General features: G+C 37.8%; 1 protein-coding gene across 1 annotated transcript in view; it reads right to left on the reverse strand.

The window, feature by feature from the left end:
* Nucleotides 1–623: 623 nt before the first annotated feature.
* The window catches only part of LOC139711440 (uncharacterized), a 57,533-nt gene continuing 34,453 nt past the window's right edge, over nt 624–23,703 (reverse strand). The window contains exons 13-20 of the mRNA XM_071623321.1: nt 17,123–17,352; nt 16,440–16,638; nt 12,034–12,096; nt 11,145–11,341; nt 10,135–10,210; nt 9,487–9,660; nt 7,889–8,053; nt 624–1,407 (exon numbers count right to left, since the gene is read on the reverse strand). Of these exons, the coding sequence (XP_071479422.1) occupies nt 1,339–1,407; nt 7,889–8,053; nt 9,487–9,660; nt 10,135–10,210; nt 11,145–11,341; nt 12,034–12,096; nt 16,440–16,638; nt 17,123–17,352 (1,173 nt within the window). The 3' untranslated portion in view covers nt 624–1,338. The remainder of the gene's footprint in view (nt 1,408–7,888; nt 8,054–9,486; nt 9,661–10,134; nt 10,211–11,144; nt 11,342–12,033; nt 12,097–16,439; nt 16,639–17,122; nt 17,353–23,703) is intronic.

Consider the following 23,703-nt stretch of genomic DNA (forward strand, 5'->3'; position numbering starts at 1 on the left):
TTTTCATGTTAACTTTAAACTTGGTCTATACCTTTAATCCTTTATGTGCCAAGGCAATTAGTGTAACATGTCAAGTTTTTTTTACCAGCATTCTGTAATCCATCCAAACTCCAACTAGGTGTGAAGTTAGTGAGCCCACTCAGGTGTAGCAAAATAAATAGTGCCTCAGTCCAACGAGTAGGCTGTAGTGATGCTATACAGATTAAGGGATTAGTTAATCTCTATCCATTTACAATTAGCTTTCAGACATCTCTGCTAATCGGCCGAGAGAGTAGTTGAAGAAAGGATTAAACAAATGGAATTTTCCTGCTCTGTGGACACAACTATTAAGTTTGTTTGTGGAATGGTAATACCCTTTATATTAGTTTATAGTATTACTGCCTTCTTATGTCGCTGAAGCCAGCATAACTTCTTCCACTGGTACAAAGGCTTATTACATTGTGCAACAATCAAAAGTAACATGCTGTATTCATTTGCACAGGCAAAAAAAACAATATAAAATAAAAAGATAAAACAAAAAAAACCCCAAAAAACAAGAGTCATGTTTCTTACATAAGAAATATCTTTTACTAAAGAAGAAAGACTACCATTAGATAGTCTTGCAACCATCCTGTCCTATCATCTTTGGAAAAGGAATTATATCAAATGCTTTCACACATGCTGTGAATTCTCTGACACAAAATTCCTTTACTGACGTCATAAAACTGTTTCATTTTCCCTTACTTGCATAGACTTCCATTCTGCATACCATCATAAAAATGCCATTGAAAATAGGCACACTGGTTGTGGCTAGTAGAAATCGCCCACGTCCATTCAACACCGCAAACCACTGACATTTATTTCCATCTTTGTAAGAATTCCTATTCGAGATATCTGAATTAATTTCATCCTCTCTAAATCATTCTGAACCTGAACACAAATAACTTCTTCTGAACAAACAAACTAGTGAAAGAGCAGTATTTATAGTCAGCTAGAACTCTGGCATTTTTTTTTGCAAGAGACTCGCTGTCATACCACCTGCCACATATGAATAAAAGACTCTGAAGCTTATCAAACTTGCAAATGACATCTTATGAGGTACAATGTTCATCTCCCCATTTATCTTCGCTCAGCTGGGTATCTCACTTTTTGATTAGTCTGATCAATTCTCGAACCTTCTCAGAAGAAAGAGATAATCTCTTCTTTTTTTTTTCAATGGATGGAATCAGCCTAGCACATCTTGTCAAATCTAAGATGATATCACGTGTGCAATTTTTCAATTTGTCGGAATCTTTAAAAAAAAAGAAGAAGAAAAAAGGGATGAATCCGGCTTCAGGCGCTGTGAGACAAACTGCAGGATTAAGGCACTGGTGAAGTTGATGCTGACTGAGACAGCTTGCTGTAGGCACGCTCCACTTTCATCAATTCCTAACAGTGAAAAGAAATGAAGACAAACACAATATGAAAATTGTTAGCTCGGTAAAAGTAGATCAATTCCACCATAGTCCACGATAATTCCACATAGTTCTCTTCAGAAAACACTCGGATTCCCGGGTATTATGCATCTGTATACTCTCTCATTCACGTATCATCTGCTGGCTTTTTTTTTTTCCAATTAAATGTCAATCCTGAACAGAAAAAATTGAAATCTCTTCTTTTAACACGTGAGCATATTTTGATACTGTATAAGCTGTTATTTTCGCAAGGGTTTGATTTTCTCAAATTTTGCAAATTACTGCTGGACTGCGAATTTAACAACACGCGAAAACGTTGCCACGCACTAAGATAATAGTGCACTAACAATAGCCTTGGTATCAAATCACGAAAACAACATCTCAAGCAAATGTCTGTGACCTCCTCATTCACTAAAATATCTGTTCAGGAAAATAGCAGATTATACAGTATATGTTTATGATAATGTAAGCTGCATGTAGTACAAAGAGAAAATCATCTATGGTCTCTACTTGATTACTGTATATGCCATATATATTTAGTGAGTCTAATTTTCATATATCGGAACTTCCCAACATGTTCGCAAGTGATTAAATTTGCGATCACGGAGTACAGTAATGAACTGAGAAATGTACGCACGCACGCTGCACCCATGTGGGATCAGAGTAAATATTTTTGCAGGTTGTTAAATCTGTGAATAGCACCAAACTTGCAAAATTCACAAAAAATAAAAACCTTGTGAAATATATGGCATATAGAGAATATTGACAGCAGTTGTGCCTTTTGATTGTGGTTGAGGATTACTACCTATGATCTACTTGGATTACAATGGTCTACTTTCCCTGCGGTTTGGGTTTCTTTCCTTATCATCGTGAGTTGCCATGGCGATTTAGCATTGACCATTTGATAATGAGCAGATATATTAACATCGCCTGCACAATGGGCTGATGCTTTGAAATATGTTGTTGTCATTAACTTTGAATGCATTGAATATTGTATGATAGCTTGCATATTGCTTGTGTTTACACATGTGGTGATGGCTCATGCCATAAAATGGTGAACAGAACTGCTTTGTATTTCTCCCAATCAGCACTCAAATTCAAACCTTTAACCTTTTATGTGCCCAAGCACTCAGATATAACTAGCCAAGCATTATTCATAGGTATTCAGTAATGCATCAAAGCTTGACCCAGCTGTATTCGAGTAACCCAGCCCATTCAGGCATAGCAAGGTGTGCGACCTCAGTTTACCAGGAAGGCCATGGTAACACATTATGGATTAGGGAGATTAGGCAATCTCTATTCATCAGTAATTACAGGGTTGATTCCAAATATTTAAGTTTTTGTTTCTTTAAAAAGTAGCTAGATGCCTCATTTCAAGACTGTTATCTTAAAGACGTTTTTAATTCACTTTCTTTATTTTTCCCGTCAGCAAATTTTTATGCCAAAGTTCCACTTATTATGTTCCTTCTGTCCTCTCTCCCCTCCCCTTACCCCATCAAAGAAGGAAAAAAAAAGAATGAAATTCAAAATCATAGGCTGAGATTTCTGCTGACAGAAAGTGACGAAAACTTTTCCAAAGCAAATGGCGGTTAGAATTGCTGATACCAGTAATAATAACACCCACTCATAACAGAATGATATCTGGTTCCCGTATGATGTAGGCTGGTTTCTATCATGATAAAAATTTGACACTTCACTGATGCAAGCAAAAGTATGCTTGGCATGCCTTTGGCAATTGTTGGTTTCAGAAAAGTAATTTTGCCAGTAATTCTGTTTATCTGGGATGAAAAAAAAAAATCACCTGTGGAGGAAAGTTGAAATGAAGGGACGTTACAAGGATAAGAAGTATGCAGGCAAATATTCCACTCAGATGATTAACCTGTTAAAGACTAGTCCCGGTATGTACTTGGGCAGGTGTCTTTTGGAAATGTGTGTTATAGCAAAATCAGCCCATCCTCAATGGGTTAAACATAAAGACAGCTATCCAGACACACATAAACAGATAAATATGATATCTTATTTGTAAAATACATTTGACACATCCATGTCATTTTTTTTTTCCTGGATAGAAAAACTTTGAAGTTCTCTTAGCAGAAAAAAGGAAAACAACAAATGATTTATAAAAAAAACTTGACATGACATTAACCACTGAACTGGAAACATAACATATATGACATCTGCTAGTATTCCTATTTCATTATTCCCAGACAGAAACTCGCAAATACAAAAGTTTTCGTGAAGCAAGAAAAACAGAAATTGATTTATGAAAAGCTAAAACCGACAGCAACTATTGAAATATGCAGAAAGCATTGATAGCTCCCCTCAATATCTCTCTATTATAGTTTGTGCAACATTTCCTTTTACTTGCACCTTCCCTGAACATTCCAGACACTCATATACGGTACCACTTGAAGCTGTAATGCCTGGGTCAAGGGTCAAATGCAATTGATTTCCAAATGTTGTGACAAGACCCCATGAGGGGTCACAAATGTATGATAACATCCCATGGATTGTAAGTGGCATAAATCACACTGCAGAACAAAGACAGTGACATTGTTTTTAGATGCACATATCGGATGTGCAGAGTTTACACAGAAATGATATAAATATTTAGGAAATGATATGCTTTTATGTCTTGTTTGTTACGTCTTGTCTTGTTTGCATGGTGGTATAAATGAGAAGAACGGTCAGTGGTGACACCATTTGCATTCTAATGTAGTCCTAGAAAGGACTGTTGTTGAAGCCGTGGTCACAACTCGCCGTACTTGCAAGTGCGTGCTGTCTACTTACAAAAACGTGGGCAAAATTTGGGGATCCGTACATAGTAAGTACCGCCTCCGCACGAATTTTCGAGCACGTAGACACGCCGTAGCACTTTTAGGACCCGAGGAACTTTCGCTGCGTTCGGGCTACGGATTCACCCTAAGTGCGGACAACGTACGTGCACTCTACAGCGAACGTGCGTACAACGCACTGACTCCGTGCGTTTTTTAAAATTTTCCCACCGTCACTTGCTCGGCTGACGGCACACGTAGCACGTACGTGTTGAGCACGTAATAAGTGCGCAGCCTGTGCTTATTCGACACTTCCCTGAGTTCAACTGTTCAATAGAGCACGCAGACTGTACCGAACTTGCCGAATAAGCACCTGCTCCGCACTTAAAACGTAAGTTGTGCGCAGTGATCTCTGCAAGGTACACGAACCGAGCCGACGGACGAGTATCATCATTTTCGTCTCCAAGATGTCATGATGATGGCAATTATATATTCATACTGTTCTACTTCACCTACCGGGCAGAAATTCCCTGTAAGGATTATAGGATCGAAAAAATCGCATACAAAGTAAAATGATTGTTATATCACTTGAAAGGGCTTTCAAAACTCTTTCGAATTGTGTCACAAATGGAAATTATTATGTCATAGGACCCTTCTGCCTGGTAGGCGATTAGTAATATATTTATATATATGTATATACACACACTTGTATACACTTGTTCCATATTTTGTAGCACATAAGACAAAGTAAAAAACTTCTTGAAGAAGCAAAACATATAGAAATCTTGAGCTCTGAATGGTCAATGCATGGAGTGACAGGATTTTTGGAGTTAAAAAAAAATGTTACATTTAAGATCTGCACAAGCGTGGTTAAAAGGCATTGATCATCATTGTATATGCAGAACAGTGATAAAGTCAGTACCATTCTCTGAAATTGAGAATGTGTATATTTTGACATTAAGCAAGGAAGAATTTTCTATGACAGTATTACCTTATATAGGGCCTTAATTGCAAATGTGACACCTTTAGTCTCAGATGAAACTGCAAACTCATAGGCCTACATTCATTGTTCTATTAATATGCTGATAAATCTAGCTAAAAAATGCCTCCATGTCTGAAATGCCACCACCTCTGAAACTGGGTATAAAGATGGCAGACTTAATAACAGCAAATTATACGCATCTCACCTCAAGTGCCAATGTGTTAGGATGTTTTAATCCAAATAATGTTATACAATGTCATTGTATACCTGATATTGACATTAGCCTATTAGCCTACATCAGGTATACAATGCCATTTTATACGTGATGTAACCTAGGTCGTATACATAGAGCTGTATAGCTCTGTGGTCCCATACCTGATATAGCCTATTAACCCTTTCTCTGTCAATGAGTCAAATATGCACACATTTCACACATTTCACTTAGTTTATTTATTTCAATCTCATTTCTTTCAACAGAATACATAAAAAACCTATAGACATGAAATGAATATGACACACAGAAGGTTAAACTGCCATATACATCCATGGAGAAGAAGTATGATTATACATCTGAAGAACCTTGGAAGGTGATCCTATAATTAGGCCCACCCCTATGTAGCATCTGACGGGAAGAAAAAAAATCATCGCACTTGCACGCACTTACAACATGCGACAGAGTAGGGATACCTTACGTCGGAGCAGCACGTGTAATTACAGCCTCCGCAAGAGAACGTAGCAATCTCACGCAGATTGTAAGTTGTAAGCACGTACAACTCACTTACCACGTGCACAACGTACGATGCACGTAACCCCTCATTGCCAGGCGTGGCGTGCGGGCCACGTACTTACATCCTGCGCAACCGTGTGAGTGTCGTGCATTGACGTACTTCCTCCCTGCGCTAGTCACTTCCTCCCCACGTTTTTAGAAAAAACGTGAACGCCGTGGCCTCCGCCAAGAACGTACGGACGAAAAGCACGCACGGCGAGTTGTGACCAGGGCTTTAGTTAAGTCTCTAGTCCTCAATATTTCTATATCATGATATATTTATGAACATAGATATGTTCAATTTGGTCAATTAGCTCTGGATTTGGTGACCAGGCATTTTTTTTCTTGTATGTGTTTTTTAACTAGTGGGACACACAATCTACAAGCTTTGGTTTTTAGTAGGTCCCCCATCTCCATCCCCCAAATTATTCACTACTTGAATGTCTTACTTCTCTATTCTCATCAAATGTATAATCTACCCTGCTTTTTGGATTACTTATGTTGATTTCCTCTTTTTTTTTCTCCACATTGTGCATATGTGATATTGATCATGTTGGAGATGGGGAAAATAAATTTGAACTTGAACTTGATCCAAAAAAAAAATACTCAAGTGACAGGTGTAACCTGTCACTTGAGTATTTTTGACATATTGTAACTATTAGTTTTCAATTATTCTTGTTTTCTCTGTACAAATTTACGTGCATTATTTCTGTCACTGAAGAAAGTGAAATTTACATTTATACATTATTTTACTGTGGAAAAAAAAAATTGAACTTGAACTTGAACAAGATAAGTAAATGATACATAGGAGACTGGAAGGGTTGGCTTTCATTGGTGCACAGATTTGTAGCCAGACAAAGTAAGACTTTATAGAACAAATATACCAGCAACAAATCCTCCAAAAAAAAAATGTGCACAATAGGCCTCACATTGTTATGTTTGGCTGCGTATTCAAATTTATTGCTTGAGATAGAAGGAACATTTTCCTTTTGCTGGGGTCATTGATCGATAATGCTAATTGTACTCTTCATTAGTGTGAATATAATTGTGTCAGTATTATCCTTCCTTAGTCAATATTTTGTCTCTGTGTTGTGGAACATGAACCTGCCATGATGAACTTTGGAGTGATATAATATGAGTCATCATATCAACTCAATGTTGAATCTCCATTTTTTTTTCATTAGCCGAAAAAAAAGACATTCCAAACTCCATCAATTATGAAGTAAGTCGGGAGTGTTTCCATCACATTCTATGTACATCAGAAAATGTTGTCTATTGTTGGCTCCTGTAACAACCAATTCTCTACTGCAACAAGAGCATCTCTTATCAGACAGTAACTTTGACTTGTCTCTATTGCATTCAATATGCGAATCATTGTGAAAACATTTGTCTTGACAATGCTCTCACATCTATGTGGGTGAAACATTTGTGCTGTGTACTGAAGTTTAATCTCTATTTTTGTGTGTGTGTGTGTGTGTGTGCTAGTAATTCAGTTGGCCATTGAATAAAAATCTGCAGAATATGTGATTATAGGCCTGCAGGCACTCAGTTTCTAAACCTTGCTAACACTCAGTGGTCAGGAGCATTTCCCCAACTTATCTCGCTGTCAGAAATTTTACTGCAAATGTTTTTATAATATAGGGCAAAATCAATTATCCATATCAAAATAGGGCCTGTTGTTGAAAATGAAACTAAGCAAATGACATGATGCTTAAAACTATGCTGAAACTCACGCAAAATGTGCATTGACAGTAAGTCAGTTTTCTTTCACACAGTCAATGAAAAATGTGCAACTGTATATTTTATGCCCTTTGAATCCTTAGTGCAATGGATGTTGTGTAAAATTCCATGAGTCGGGAAAGAAGTAGAAAACTGTCCACACTGCAAAGTCTCCAGAGTTAAGACTTTTTGTAGTGCAGCAAGCAAGGCTTACTTTGGTCTGCTGTGTGAGGGCTCCCTCTAGGCGAGAGTTCTCTGCCGTCTTCTGACTCAAGAGGGCAGCATTCTCCCTGCATCGCTCCTCGGCAACCCACAGCTGCCGCTCGAGGAGTTTGACCTTCTGCTCCAGACGGTACACCTGCTGATCTCTTTCTTCCAGCTGGGAAGGGCGAAAAAAAAATCATAATGAGACTCGGTCAATCATTCTTTCAGTTGGCTACAAAAGCAAAAAACAAAATTACACTTGCACTTTTTCTTTGTTCCTGGTGCCACTGGGGTGACCATGGTGTGGTGGACAGTGATCTTGACTTTTGATTTGGAGTCATCCAGTCCAAATAATTAGCCCAGTGCAAAACATTTATCAATGAAATGTTGTTAACCCAAAATGTCCCTCTCAAACTGTGTATCCACAAATATTTTTACTCGAAGAGTTATCATTGTTAGTTTATGATACGAATGCAACAATTTGATGTGAAGAATACTGTTATTCTTTTCAATATCACCAAATGAAGCAGATATTTAATGAAGATTTGTAGATAGTTCAGTGGGAGGCACATGATGTGAATACATAATAACCTTCTGTAGCTTAGGATTTAATTCTGAGATCACCATTTTTATGAAAATGTGAAACTTGAAAACTTATATCTTCTTTATTTTGATGACATCTCTACCATTTTGATTGTCTGATTTCACTTTTGATTAGGAAATCCAACTTTGACTGGTGAAGAAATGCACTTTACTCCAAGGGTAAAAAAAAATGATCCCATCTCTTTTTCCAAGTCTGTAAAATGATATTAATTCAATTAAACTCTTTATATGATTTTCCGTCGCTAGAATTGTCATTGACTTGCATCAGTAATTGCTAGCTTTGGACACTCCCCTGGCAGACCTTGGACAAATGCCAGAGTTGTCATGGCAAACCGATCATGAGCATGTCCGTGTGGTATAATAGGCTACCACTAAAAACACTGAGTCAATTCAGTGCTTAGGCCAACAAAAAAAAAATGTTGTATTGGCGTAACATGAGATTTTCAAATAGGGTCGGGCGGGCGGATTTTTTTTTTTTTTTTGCTACCTGTATTTTACGTGTAAAACTCATATTCAACAAAACCCCATTCGATAGAGAGGGTCTGTTGCATCCAAAGTTTGTTATATCACCCGTTTAAAAGCAATAAATTATTAAAAGAGAATCATATTTTGGACATGGAAAAACACCCTGGCCCCCCACTCGAACCCATTGGAGACCGCATGCGTGTTCCCGTTTTCAACGTCTATCTACGGAAGATTTGTCCCTAGAAATCTTCGAACCGGACTTGCCGGTCGCCGACACGCTTTTCTGTGCAGCCATTTTCTGACACCAGCTGTTGTTGTTGTTGGTTTTGATAATTCGCAAACCTGTATCGCGCCCCCTCTCGGTAAAAACGATGTATTTCCTCTTTTTTTTGTTGAAAAGTTCAGGGTCGGGTTTTTTTTTAGGGTCGGGCGGGTTACGCCAATACAACGATTTTTTTTTTGGCCTTATTTATGTCAATGTAGGGCAGTTTGTTGATCAGTTGCAAAATCATCAATACACACCTAGTCTGTGGGACATACCTGCAGGCTTCTCTGAAAGCTAGTCTCCGTGTCCAGGCTGTTGTCGCCCCGCCCGGCCTGCTTCAGGGTCATGTTCTCCATGCGGAGGTGCTTGACTCGGTCCTGCAGGTGGCGGAGGAGCTTGGTGGTGCTGCTATCCCCCGATCCCAGGGAGGAGGTAGTCGACGTACCCAGCTGAGAGGCGCAACATGTTCAAGGGTCCATTGTTACCATTCAACAAGCAATGTCAGTCAATGTACAATGTATGTTACATGCAGACGCTGCAGAATGTTTTGTAAGGTGGGGGGCTCATCGGGGGATGGGGAAGAACTGCCCCGGATATGAACGTTGTAGGCATAAATTTTGCACGTATCACATCTGAATTATAGAAATGAAGCTAGCATTTCATTCTTCACAGAACATTTTCATATTAACTAACAGTCATGATAACAATATCTTTCTCCTTGTTCTTATCGTGGTCTCTTCTCTCTTTCTTTTTCATCATTAAAGTATGCTGGTGTCATCCTCTAACATTCATCAATTCAGGTTGAATCTTGCCATCAACTTCAGGATGAAGAAATGCATACTATCACCTGAAAGACTAAATATATTAAGCACCTGACACCTAGTGTAGATATTCACAAAACAACTAATTGAGAGACTACTTACAGCTGAGCTTCTCATTCTCTGATCTGATTGGCTGCTCCTGTAGGAGCCACTCCCACTGTGAGACTCTTCAAGACGTCTGGTGGGGTAAGAAAGAGAAGAATGTTTATCTTAACCCGTTGAGGTCGAGTCCTGAGTATACTTGGGCAAGTGTCTACGGGAAATGCATGCTGTAGCAAAATCAGCCCTTCTTCCATGGGTTAACAACAGAGACTGTTAAACATGGTGGAGATTCAAACTTTGGATGGTAAATGGTAGCTCTTAGATTTTTCATCACAATTTTGTTTCACAGTTCATATAACTTACCTTTGCACAGTTTGAAATTGCTGAATCCAAATAATCGATGCATGTCACTGTTCTAGATTGGGAATCCATTTATTTAGGTGTAACTTATCGAGGGATTATTGAGATGGTTCCGTATCTGACATTCAGCTGTTCAAATACAATGTTCATACACAGATACCTAAGAAAATACAAAGTGACTAGAATAAGTATAGTATTACTCATTAAATGTATGCTTACTCATCTTTATTTGGCAACACTATCACATAATCTCTTCGTTCCTGCATGAGGTACAGATTTCTCCTCTACTAACAAATCGACATTCCCATTTGAGCAACTATAATTTTTACCACAATTCAGTCAGATTATTGTTCATTCCTCTTTCCTGAATAGCTCTAAATGAACGCATCTTGTCGTTTTGTTATCAGTCTACTGTACACATAATTTAGTTACATTTGAATGTACTGATCACATATCTTGTTTTTGGAAAATCACTGCTGCATTTGTGACATGCTCCTTGAAGAAAATTCTGAGAAAAAAAATTGAATTTGAACCTTATCTTCTTGAAACTATTATTTGTGGAATCCACCTCATACAATTTTGTATAGGGGAGTCAATCAAAGCTATGTATCTTGTTCCACAGAACATTAACTCTATTGATATTAATGGGGAAAGAAATACAGAAATGGATTAATTTGAACATTTCATTTATGCATGACATGCATACTTACACTTCCAGCTCCTTGTTGAGCTCGTCCTCGAACTTGCGAGCCATCTTGAGGGCGGTCTCCTCCTTCCAGGCGGCCATGTTGGCCTGGATCTGCCTCAGCTCCTCGTCCTTACTGGCCACCTGTTGTTGGAGACTTGTCTCGGAGTCCTGTAGGACCCCCACCAGTCTCTGGAGGCAGTCTACCTCCACCTCCCTCTCCTGGAGGGACCAAAAAATGGACAAAAAGCACAAAAACATGATAATAGATTCTATTGCTTGGAAGCTAAAAGTTTAAGCTCATTAACTCAGTCATGCTATTGGGTATATGTGAGCCCAAAAACAAAACGAAATACAACATTATGAAAACAACGTACGTACAGAATAGCAGAGGCAAGATCAGCTTGACAAAATCTAACCAAGATAATTTTCACAACACAAAGTTTAGTAAACAGTAAAGCATATACCAGTATGTACATATATACTATGAGTACAAACACAAACATACGGGAAGGTTATATGTTGTAGGAACGCTTTATGATTTGCTGTTTCCACTCTTAACCCATAAATCCTCAAAGGTAATTTTCATGCAGACACTGTCTTCTTGCCATCATTAAAATGACACCATTGAATTTCATTGCATATCTTCTATTACCTTTTCTATTCTTTTTTGTGAAAATTATGGAAAGTAGGTTCAGAGTGGAACATTGTTGAAAGCAATCTAATATGATCAAAAATATGCATTGCATAGATCCAGAGCTTCAAAATACATGTTATGTTCCAACCCTAAGATATGTTTAATTAAGTTCAGTTTAATTCAGTTCAATGACATTTTTGTATCAGTCAGGCAATGGATGTATTTGCTAGACAGCAGCTCCAGTTTTTCATTTTGTTTTGTTTTGTTTTTTACTTACCCCATCAAAAACTTGGGCCTTTTCCCTTCCCATGGCTTCAACCAATTTCTTGACTTCATTCTCCTGGAATACAACAGACAGCACACAAGAAGAATTTACAAATGTATGGTCACTATTTGGGTAAATTACCCATAACAGATAGACTTAAAACACAAAATATTGACTTGTGAAGTAACTGCAGAAGGAATATAAACCCCACAAAAATTGCTATGCTGAATGAAAGTAGTGTATTGAAATCAATGGATTAGTGAAACTGAGAAAAATCAGGCAAGTACTATATATGTTAACTTAGTTGACTCATCACTTATACATGGCATCATATTGGAATTACATTAATTGATTAATCAATTAATTAGTTCATTCATTCATTCATTTATTCATTCATACATGCATTCATTCATACAATCATTTATTCATTCATCAATTTATTTGCTCATTCATTCATTAATTTATTCCTTCATTCTTCCTACATTCATTTTTTTACATTAACAAGGGCGGATCCAGGAATTCTGTAAAGGGGAGGTGCCTTTACAAAATTAAAAGTGGGGTGCAGGTGTCCCCCTTTTTTCTTTTTATTTCTTTTGTTTTAACCAAAAACAAAGAGGGGCACACTGTAGGTGCCCCCCCCCCCCGATCTGCCACTGAATGATTAATTCATTATTCATTCATTCTTTCTTTCTTTCTTTTTTTCGTTAGTCCTATCATTTGTCTCATGAATGTTTCGCACATGAAATATGACAAAATTACAAGCTTTTGTTCATATATAAACAACTTTATGCTTAATTTATGACAAGCATATTATCTAAGATAGTAGAGGAAATTTCCTCTAAATAGATATGGAAAACAACTCAATATGTTGTGTGCAAAGCATACGAGGAGTAAGACACTAACAGTAACAGGATAAGATGAGGAGGATAAGATGAAGAATTGTATTAGTCTAATTATTCCTTTTTACAAAGAAAAATGTCTGAAGTTTGTGTGCGATTTGCTTGAGCTACCAAAGGCAAATGCAGCTATTAGAAATCAAACTAAACTGGTCTAATCACTATTCATAAGTTGTTCACATATTGGTGCATATTATTGGTCTATTTAGTGCTAGGCAGAGCTATTATGTCAACAAGGAGACTTAAAATGGAAAAAGTGTGACAAAACAGTTTGCAAAGGACACTAACCACTTCTCTTCTTTTTTCTTTCTCTTTTTTTTTTCTTACACAAGAAGAAAGAAAAGGGTTACAATTGATAACTTGTTTACCATGAGGCAAAATGATACTGAATGTAACAATAGGGTGAGGAACTGTCAAGGAATGTTTGACACCTGTTAAAAGGCATGCCCTCCAGGTAGATTTCATCTGACTTACAGAAAGAATGGATTAAAGTGTTGATTTCAACTTCTAAATAGCGGGTGATTTTGAACATCTGTGAGGGCTAATTATAAATCTATTGAATGCAAAATTTTGGTGTCACAAAAGATCAAGATTCTTCTGGGTAGATTTCCATCACTCAACTTGCTCTGGGCAACTCTATAGGACACAGGGAGGTCATAGACCCGAAACAAACTTTTGACATTCAGTCAGAGCATTAGTTCTGAAGTGAATGGGTATGGAGAGCACTGGAATGGTACCTTAAAAAACATGAAATTAATCAGTCTTGTATCTTGAGAAGTTTTGAGTGGCTTTATCGAGGAATAGATATTGGAAGTTGAATCAGTGCAATAAGCAAGATGAATAATCACTATTATAAAATGGGTTCAAGAATGTAGCCAATTGGAAGCGCTGAAAGGAGTCACGTGTGCGTGCATTATTTTCTTCAGGTATGCACTAAGAAGAGTCTCTCTTCCACCTCCCTGGCCTGACGTACGTCACAATGTTTTACACTAGCAGTGCGCACTCAATCAGTTGTTACAAGTGCGTCACGCGCTACTATACGCGCTGTCAATCCTGTAAACAACTTCTAGTTCGGGCCGCGGGCTGCCACAACAGCTAGCCGGCGGCCTTTCTTGTGCATAACAGTACGTGGCGTACATATGATACTCTTATACGTACGTACAGTACTTATGTGCGGGATTTCCGAGTGCGACGTGCGTAAATGTTTGGGACGAACATCTTCGGACATCTTGACTTTTGAGCGAGTGCTACATGTAGCTGACTGGTATTGACCCACAAAGGTACGTGAATAATGCTGTTAGTTTTCGACCCATTTTATAAAACAAATGATGCACAGGATTATTTCGTGGCGTTAGTGAAGGTGCGGCTCACTCTCGAGTATTGACAACGGTTGCAAACATGCACTCGGCTGCGCCTCGTGCATGCCGCACCATTGTCAATACTCTCGAGCGCGCCGCACCTTCACTAACACACTCTATCCTGTGCATCATTAGTATATCATTCACTCACAGAAGAAGGACTCTTACTGAGAAAATCATTTCAATCTTGAGCAATAGGTAATCAGAATGGAGACAAAAATTTGGGCAATTGTCCGAATAAGTCTCCTGAAAGGTTAGTTAAGACTTATAGCTCTACTGTAGAGAGCTACAGGAGTCTTTTTGCAGCATTCATTGTTGAATTAACTCTTAGTGTGCCTTGTTAATTTCCTGCCCATATTATATACATGTGAAAAATTTGTGCATATTTGACTAATTTGGCACAGAAAGGGTTTATTCCATGTTTATGATCCTCCCGACTGTAGGCTGCGTCTTGTATTCCTGCAGTGGTTAATGAGTTTGCAGCCTCACTTTCAGGTTGTGAGTTGTTGTTGTTTTTTTCCTCCAATGTGAACTGACCAATGCCTGAGTCTAGGGAGAGGCAAACTGTTGAATGCTGTCGAGTATTCATTGACTTAGTAGGCCCTCTTGTGGCCAGACTTAGCCAGGGTTAGCTGATTGGCAGTAATCTACTCTATTGGAATTATAAAGCCAGCTGTGTCTTTTCTTCAATTGTATCATTTTCAAAAGGTAAGTCAAGCCCAGCAGGTGTTTATCATTTCGAGAGTTGAAATGAACAATGAATTCCTTTTCTCTGTCAACAAAATTAACCAAGCATATTACAGACATATTAGCCGGGTTCACACGTACACCAATTAGCGGGATACAAATCTCGAGATTTGCATCGCGATCGTCATCCCGAGTTTTTCGCACGTGTGGACAGAAAAAACCCGAAAATTAGCGGGATAAGCATCGCGATGCTAATCCCAAGAAATCTTGCGCTGGTTCGCCAATTAGCGGGATAATTGGCCCCACGCTGGTACGTGTGAACGGTCGGGATTACAATCTCGAGTTTTTACATCCCATCATGCAATGCGCACATCACAACAGCGAGGCCTCTGCGAAGAGGTCCTTCACCTCTTTGGAGCACAACAACAACAACGCGCGAACCACACCACTGACGCGTAAAAGACAATGGACAAAGGTAAGTGCGCGCAGGCAGTGATAGAGAAGGGCGCTGTGTGACCCAGTTTGCAGGCTTTGCTGCTAGCTCTATCGGCAATTAGCGGGATAATTCGGTACGTGTGGACGCTCGCCAAATTAGCGGGATACCGATCGCGATCGCTATCTCGCTAATTTGGTACGTGTGGACGCTCGCAAAAAAACTCGGGATGAGCATCGCGATCGTCATCCCGCTAATTTGTACGTGTGAACCCGGCTATTATTGCTGCTGGTGTATAGCAATGAATGTGTTTACTATTCTAAAAATAACTGTACACCTGGCAACAATATCTAAATATCAGGAGTATGTATGAACAGTCTGATGTAAACAATAGACCAATGCAACTAATGCAGAGTAACTTAGTACTGGGTATGATGAAGAGAAAACAAGCACATAGGTCAATAGATATGCTCTAACTGAGGCTAATCATCATGATAAGAATACCCCTTAAACTAAGACGATCATCCATGCAACACATACAATTTTCAAAACTAAACTTTCAAAAAAAGAGTCCTGTATGATGATAAAACCATAGACCCAGAAGAAATGAGCACATACAGTGTTAGCAATTAACCCAATAGTGAGCAGCAATACCATAGTACATGTACTGCATGCATTTGTACAATTTTTATGTTCTGGAGGTTGGCCTGTACTAAGGGGGAATGGGGTTCAGAAAGTGGTCACACTATTAAACTTTCAAGTTTCTTGATTCTCATGTTCACACAACTCAGCAAGTCAAGTGGGGACCCCTCTGGGCTCAAGAATACAGCATAAGCCATAACAAATCTTGTAGTTAATTGATTTTAATCTTTGACTACTCTTAAAGATTGCTAACTTTTGAGTCCATCTATATAGGGCTAAAAGAAAACCAAGCTAATCTTCGAAGCTCAATACTTCAAATCAATTTTAAATGTTAGCAATGTTGTGTGAACCTCACTAAAACTGAGCGAGAGGCTTTTGAGCTCAGTGGCGATTCATTTTTACCTTCTCCCTATTGGCTCTTGCTGTTGCCCTTCGTTGCTTCTCTAGGTCATCCCGTAGTGTCTTAATGTAGTTCCTGAGGTCATCATTGGTGGCCTTGAGATTGGACAGGGCAGCCATCACCTGGGTCCGGCCAGGACTGTGGAAGGTCTGCTTCGGGGACCCATTCTGGCTTGGCGAATCCGACTTTAAGTTCCTGGAACTTTACACAGAAAGGGCATTTGTATGACATATCACTGTATACTTGATTTGGCAATATACCAGGAAATGGTCTGGAATTGCCATTTGAGAATTACAAGTACTCCAATAAAATGTCATCTTGCTTATAATGAAGAACTGCAGAATAATTTAGTGCAAAGAATTCCTTTTTTTTGGGGGGGGGATTCCTTACAATTGAGAAATTCTTATGACATTAATGTGCAAGGTAACAGAAGACATGAGGTTATGACATCAACACTTCCTCAAGTTATGCGACTGTAACAGATCACAATTTTTGTTTAAGATATGTGAACATTCAGTATTCAATAACTTTTGTCTGCATCATGGGACACTTAAATTTGTGAATATGTTTGTTTTTGCTCTGTTTATTCACATTTTATATGAACATGGATGCTTGTTTTTGCTAAGTTCTATCACGTCTAATGTAAACAGGGAATAGAATTTCCCCTTTTAATTCTCTCACATACCTGAAGAGAGGAACTTTTCTCGGGGTTGATCCCACCAGGTTGGACGTCTTGCGGCACTCTTCATTGAGCTCCATGACGATGCTGCGGTAGCTGTGGTCCATGCCGCTCTGCGCTGAGCTGGACTCCCGCTCCTTCTGCCTCTGACGCTTGACCTCTACCCGGAGCTGGGTCAGCTCCTCGTCCTGTTGCCGTAGTTTCTGCTGAAGTCTTTCCGTCTCCTTGGCCTTCTCCTGTAGGAGATGAGAAGGTTAGGCCAAGTGCTGTAAAACAGGAGTGCACCCACGTATCTTCAAAACCTAGTCTCTCTTCGCTCCTCCTCTGCTGCCAGACCCCCCCCCCCCCTGTTCATCTTCCTCTCTCCAATTACTTCATGGCCCACGTACAAAAACCTGTTATGGTGACCGAGCCTTCTCCTCCATTGCCCCACCCTTTGGAATAAACTCCCTCTTCATATTCAGAATGCCTCATGTATTGAATCATTTAAAATCCTTCTCAAAGCTCATCTGTTTAATCAGTTGTATTTTTTTTCTGGAGGCACTCACAGTCAGTTATTAATCATTGTATCTCTGTATCACATGCAATGTTTTTTTCTTCTTCTTCTTTTGGTTTTGCATTGTCCTAATGTTGTTGTGTTCCAGTCTTTTTGTATGAATATCACCAATGCGCTTAGAAACACAAGTATAAAGCGCCATATAAATGCAATTATTATTATCATTATTACTATTACAACCAGAAACATTCGCGACAAGAAACTTTCGCGAATTGGAGATGACAACTTTTTTTTGCAGCATGATCACTTTCACAAATCACCATCGGCATTCAATGCATAGTGAAGAAAAGCACTTTACTTTTGTGAATATTGGCTCCTCACAAAATTTGCAAAAGTTTCATGCACCCTAATATTTCTGGTTTTACAGTAACCAGCTATGACCCAGTCTTTCCAAAGTCCTAACAACACTAGCTGCATTAACACACAGAAAATATCAGTTTCTGAACCGCGATATGAAAATCAATTTTATTTGCTACTGTTCATACACAACAAAGAAAAAATAAACATACATGTATCTGCAAAATGAAACATTTTGAATCTAGAAGCTGCTCATGCCTAAACAATGTGACCAGAGCATGACACAAAGTGTGATGGGTTGCAATATGAAATTTCAAAAAATTTAGAGTTTCTTAGCATGCAAGATTTTAAAAACAGATTAAGCTTGACCAGTTTTCACATAATGATAGTTATTGCAAGAGTTCATGATTTGTGTGTGTGTGTGCCTCCACACACAAGCATTTGTTGCAAAAATTAATTTTACAAAACTGTTAATATCATGCATTTTGTGAACAGGACTATAGTTGTTAGCCAAAAACGCTCAAGTAGAATTAGTCAAACAGCTGATGTCAAGCACATAAGCACAAGGGCCTTTGGATATTCATGAATGTTTTTATTATTATTAAGCTTGAGAAAACCTAACTGGCACACCAATCTACTGAATAACACAGCACAGATCAATCAATTTGGTTTCTTCAACCTAAGGACTTGCTTAAGTCATGACAACTGAATAAGTGAACAATCTTTGTGAAAAAGAAAAATATTTTTTCTCATGGCACTTTGTCACATTCATGCATTGATTCAGAGAACATTTGATTTAAATAACTTCATTGACAGCACAGACACAGAACACTTAATCCATTTATCTGTTTGATCTACACATTTTAATGTTAAGAACTTTTGCCATGGAACAGGAAATGCCCTATGAACCCACTATCATCACTCTTGTTACTTTAATTGATAATTGTGAGACATTAAATGAGGCCAAAGTACAGGAAGGTTTTCACATGAAAAACAAACACACACACACACACACACACACACACACACACACACAAAGAAACAGTCTGTCGATATGCAGCATTGAGTCATTGTATCAATAATCTTGATTCCTCAGTAATATGTTTGGAGAACAGGCACTATATCAACATATCCAGGTTAAACATACAAAGTTTTTAATCTTTGAACATGAACAACTAAACCTACCAGTAATGTCTGACAACATTTTGCTGAGGCTGATTTGCATACTAGGTCCACAATGGTGGCAAGAAATCAGATTATTTGGCAAGTAGGCTACACTTTTTAAAATGAGGTTTCTGCAATAACAAAATTATAACAACTGCTGTTAAAAAGATACTCAGATAAAAGTACAGATGTTGACATGTCATTCAGCAAAAAGGAAAGGGTTCTGTTCGTAAAAGTTATGGTTTGGTAGAAATTGAAATTTGAGGGTTACCCTTGATATATTTTGTTCCCAAATCAAGATTACATTACAATACACTATCATGATGAAATTATCCATTTACAGCATGACTACTGTACAAGAGAGTTTAGAATTACTTTGAAATTCATGCTACTTAGAAGAAGATTGACAAATTAGTTTTTGCAGAAATATCATAGGCCTACAAGTGCAATAGGATGACCTGTGATATGCTATATCACTTGTATATTCAAAGGGGAAACACTAAATCAATAAGGAATTGTTTTAGAACCTGAAATATTGAAAAGATGAACATGCATGAATACATATAAAGGAACTCACTAAATCTCTTGATCAAGTGTAAACTATTTAGCATTTTGAAGAGCTCAACAGGTCAATTTCAAAACTAGGATGTGATATTAAAAATATTCTGGTGATCTAGGAAAACACTGTATTTTTATCACCATGAATAAATACCCTGTGAAATTACTGAGCTTTTTATCTCTATGAATATATACCCTCATTACATACAGTACAATTACAGTCTTTATATTAGAGTATATTAGAGAGCAGCAAAACAAAATAACTCAGTAAGAGTTGCATATAAAACACAGCTAGGCAAAATATGTTTCATGTCTGATTAGTGTACATTAATTGACATTTTCCAGACCAATATCCACAAGTCAAAATGCATGGGAATTTTACCAAATGTGAAACATACACAAACATATTTTGACAAACCAAAGTAAACAAACTGATAATGTACCTTCAAAGCTTGCACAGCAACAACAATAAGATGGAGAAAATCTTCCTTGGTCCCCATAGTCAAAATCTTTCTTGCTCCATTTGAGAGAAGACTGACTTAGGTTTTGAAAACTGCAGCTTTTTGTATGCACATATATTATATCTCAATCCCTCAGACGGTGACACATCCACATCATTTGTTGCACCACAAATGCATGAGACACAAACAATATCCACTCTGCCTGAGTTCAAGGGAGGAGTATTGATAGAGTCCTCAGTCACCAGTCAATGCGAATGAAACACATGGTCTCGAAACTCCAGACATGAAAACAAACACACCGCCAACATGGCTGACGACATTCCCTGCATAGTTCCGCTGTAATTCTATCCATATCTCCTCCACAGGGAGCAAAGACATCAAATTATCCAGTGATTATATGTCTCTTAAAAACGATGTGACTGCATACAGCTCATGGGAGACAAACACAACATTGGAACATCACATACTACCATAACAACAGACACACAACACAATCAGATCAGACCAAATCGTTGGGTTTTGCTCAATCCATTTGGAGCGCGCCTAATCTCAATTGAATGAGCAGGGTAAGCCTGCAATCCACTTGAACGATAACCCTTCCTGTTTGTTTAGCCTTTTCCATACCCCTGACCTCCCCTCCCCCCCCCCCCCACCAACAAAAAACCCTGATGTTTGCCCAACATCTGTTAAAGAGCTGCTCTGTAAACACTCAAAGTCTGCTAGCAGATGTTTAAAAAAAATGATGACCAGCCAATAAAGGACATGCTGCACACCTTTAATTCTATACTTTTATGGTGCTTCCATTTTATGTTTTTGTACGCAGTTAATACAAAGTATGCCCAATTGCCATAAGGAAAGGGTCACTCAAACAAAATATGTGACTTTTTAAAATACTTGATATTTGGTGGTATGAATACAAACAAGCAAAACATTTTGATATCACTGTAACATTATTTGACTGCTAGCTATCTACAATGATGATCCCTGGGTGGTTTGCACAGTGCTACATATTAACAAAACTACAAACAATGAACCATGCAAAAGAAGGCCAAAATGAAGAAGATGAAATTGAATTAAATACATGAGAACATATGTTACCACATATATATATAACAATGTTAAAATGCTAATTGTTTATATACCAAGGGTATCATATAAAAGTTTAAAAGGTTTAACAATTACACAAACACAAACAAGATATATATATATATATATATATATATATATATATATATATATAAACATAATAGGCATCACATCTGTATACTAACAAGAGTACTTGATCACGAGCATTTTTCACTTTTTGTGTAAGATTTGTTCAGATCAAACAATGGAGTTTCTTTGAGTCAGGTTAACTATTGCCTTTATCCAAATAAAATAGTGAATACTTTACACAATATCTGTAGTCTTGGCTGCCCATAAAGTGAGAAGGTGTTGCTTATCAAGCTTCAAGTGCAGGCAATCTATTACAGAATATGACGTTCCAAGCACTTGAGGTAGAACTTGTGGCCCTTCAGAGTTCGTGCACCATTACCGGCCATAATAATGAGTTTATATTGGCTTGAAAGTCCACTCCTTGATGCTATGGTGATGGCACCATGACCATAAACATCTTCTCCTCTTTCCCCCGGCAACCAAGGAGTGGGGAGATAAAATTACAGCTACTTCAGTCCTCACTAACTCTCAGAAGCAATGTTTTATTTCTTTCTCTCTCTCTCTCTCATTTGTCACACTTCAGTCGCTTGTCATTGCCTATAGCTCAAGTAGCATCAGTTGAGCAACTTCTATCTACTCGCACATGACACATATAACAGTTTTGGCGAGTTTTGGTTTCTTATGTCATAAATATATAATTTTTCAACCCAATCCCCCTCCCGTAATTGGAAAGGACTTTTCCTGTAACTTCTAACAATGTCAAGATGTTGCAGTTCTAATCCATCAGTGTAGTAATTTGATATTTGATATTTATTTATTTCTGCAATTTCATGACATGTGTAATATACAAACAAATACATTTTCTTTTGTACAAACCATAGGATTTTTGAAAAAGAATTGATAATCACATAACAAATAAAATATTTAGGTGTGAGTTTCTTCACTTTGTCTCCGTCTACAAATTAAATTTGTTAAGATCGCAACTGCTGATCTGTAAATTAACAAACATGTCGGGAAACAAGAATCAGTGGGACTCGAACCCGACATGTTTGCTAATTTATAGATCAGTAGTTGCGACATTAACAAATTTAATTTGTAGAGGGAGACAAAGTGAAAAAACTCGCAACCTCAATCTTCATCCCTCTGAATAATATCTTTCTTTCAAATAAAATATTATTCAATTTCTATAATAATGCCATCATGAAATGAACATTTGTTGTGTGTACAATAATTAGTCATTACATATTAGCCTCTATCTCATCTAATTTCATTGGCCCTACGAGGTACTCTTTTCTCAGACCTAAATCTATCTTAGCTCCTGGTCATATTCTCACTTCTTGATTTGATTTATACTTCCTCTCTACATCATTTGCTTAATCTAGAATAAGAAAAGATGTCCTGACAAGATAAATCCTACTAAATAAAAGAAAGAGAGTATTCATTCAGAGGGGTGAATATGTGGTATGACAGATTTTTTGAGGAATTCTCACCCTTTTAACGGAATAAAAAATGTAGCAAACAGTTTTGTTTATCTAATCATAATATCAGTAATTATCAAAAGTCACCTTAATACCCTTATAACATACAAAATGAAAGGAATGCTTAAATGAGAAGAAAAAGGAAAAACACTGATCGGTAGTCATTATGGATCATTAACTCTTTGTGTGTCATGGTGGAAACCCCCTGTGTGCCACATTATTCTGAGACTGCAATGTAGTCAAGCTTTGAGAAACATTCTGTTTTTCCTAATCTATAAAACTTCAATATAAATTTCTGCTAAGCTGGACCTGTAGTTAGCAAACTTGTAGAGAAAATGCCAAGCTTTGCTTTGATGAAAATTGTATAACAAATCTATGATTGTTTTCCTTTGAAATGACCAGTAGCTACATTATTGTAAAGGCATGACTTTTGCACACAAAACAGTGACAGAAATTTAGAATTTACATGCAAATCTATTGGGGAATACCATTTGATGGTTAATTGGATCACCACATAAAATCCAAGCTATATGTGAGACAAAAGGAAGCGCGAGAACAGCTTTCAATGTACTGCAGCATTTGGCGATCTATTTATCGGTTTGGGCAGGTTTGTGGGTTTGAGCAGAATATGCGAAGTTGGCACGCCGTCGACCGAGTTGGACGTGCGAACGTGGCACATAAAGAGTTAAACTTATAGAATTTCAGTAATTTGTTAAAGTGTTCAACTAATATTGTTGCAATGACTCTCAAAAAACATTCAAACAGACTGTCAATGTTCCACTGAGTTGATTCCTCTCTGAATACATTCTGTACTGTAACCTTCAGGAGGCTGGTTTACTCAACAGAGAAGAATAGAAAGATCAAAGTGAAAGCTAAGAGCATCCAAAGATTTCAAACACCCTAATAGAATCAGACAGC

This window comes from Diadema antillarum, unplaced genomic scaffold, assembly GCF_040938485.1.
Source record: "Diadema antillarum isolate AM-2024a unplaced genomic scaffold, OU_Dant_1.0 seq00001659_RagTag, whole genome shotgun sequence".
Taxonomy (NCBI): domain Eukaryota; kingdom Metazoa; phylum Echinodermata; class Echinoidea; order Diadematoida; family Diadematidae; genus Diadema; species Diadema antillarum.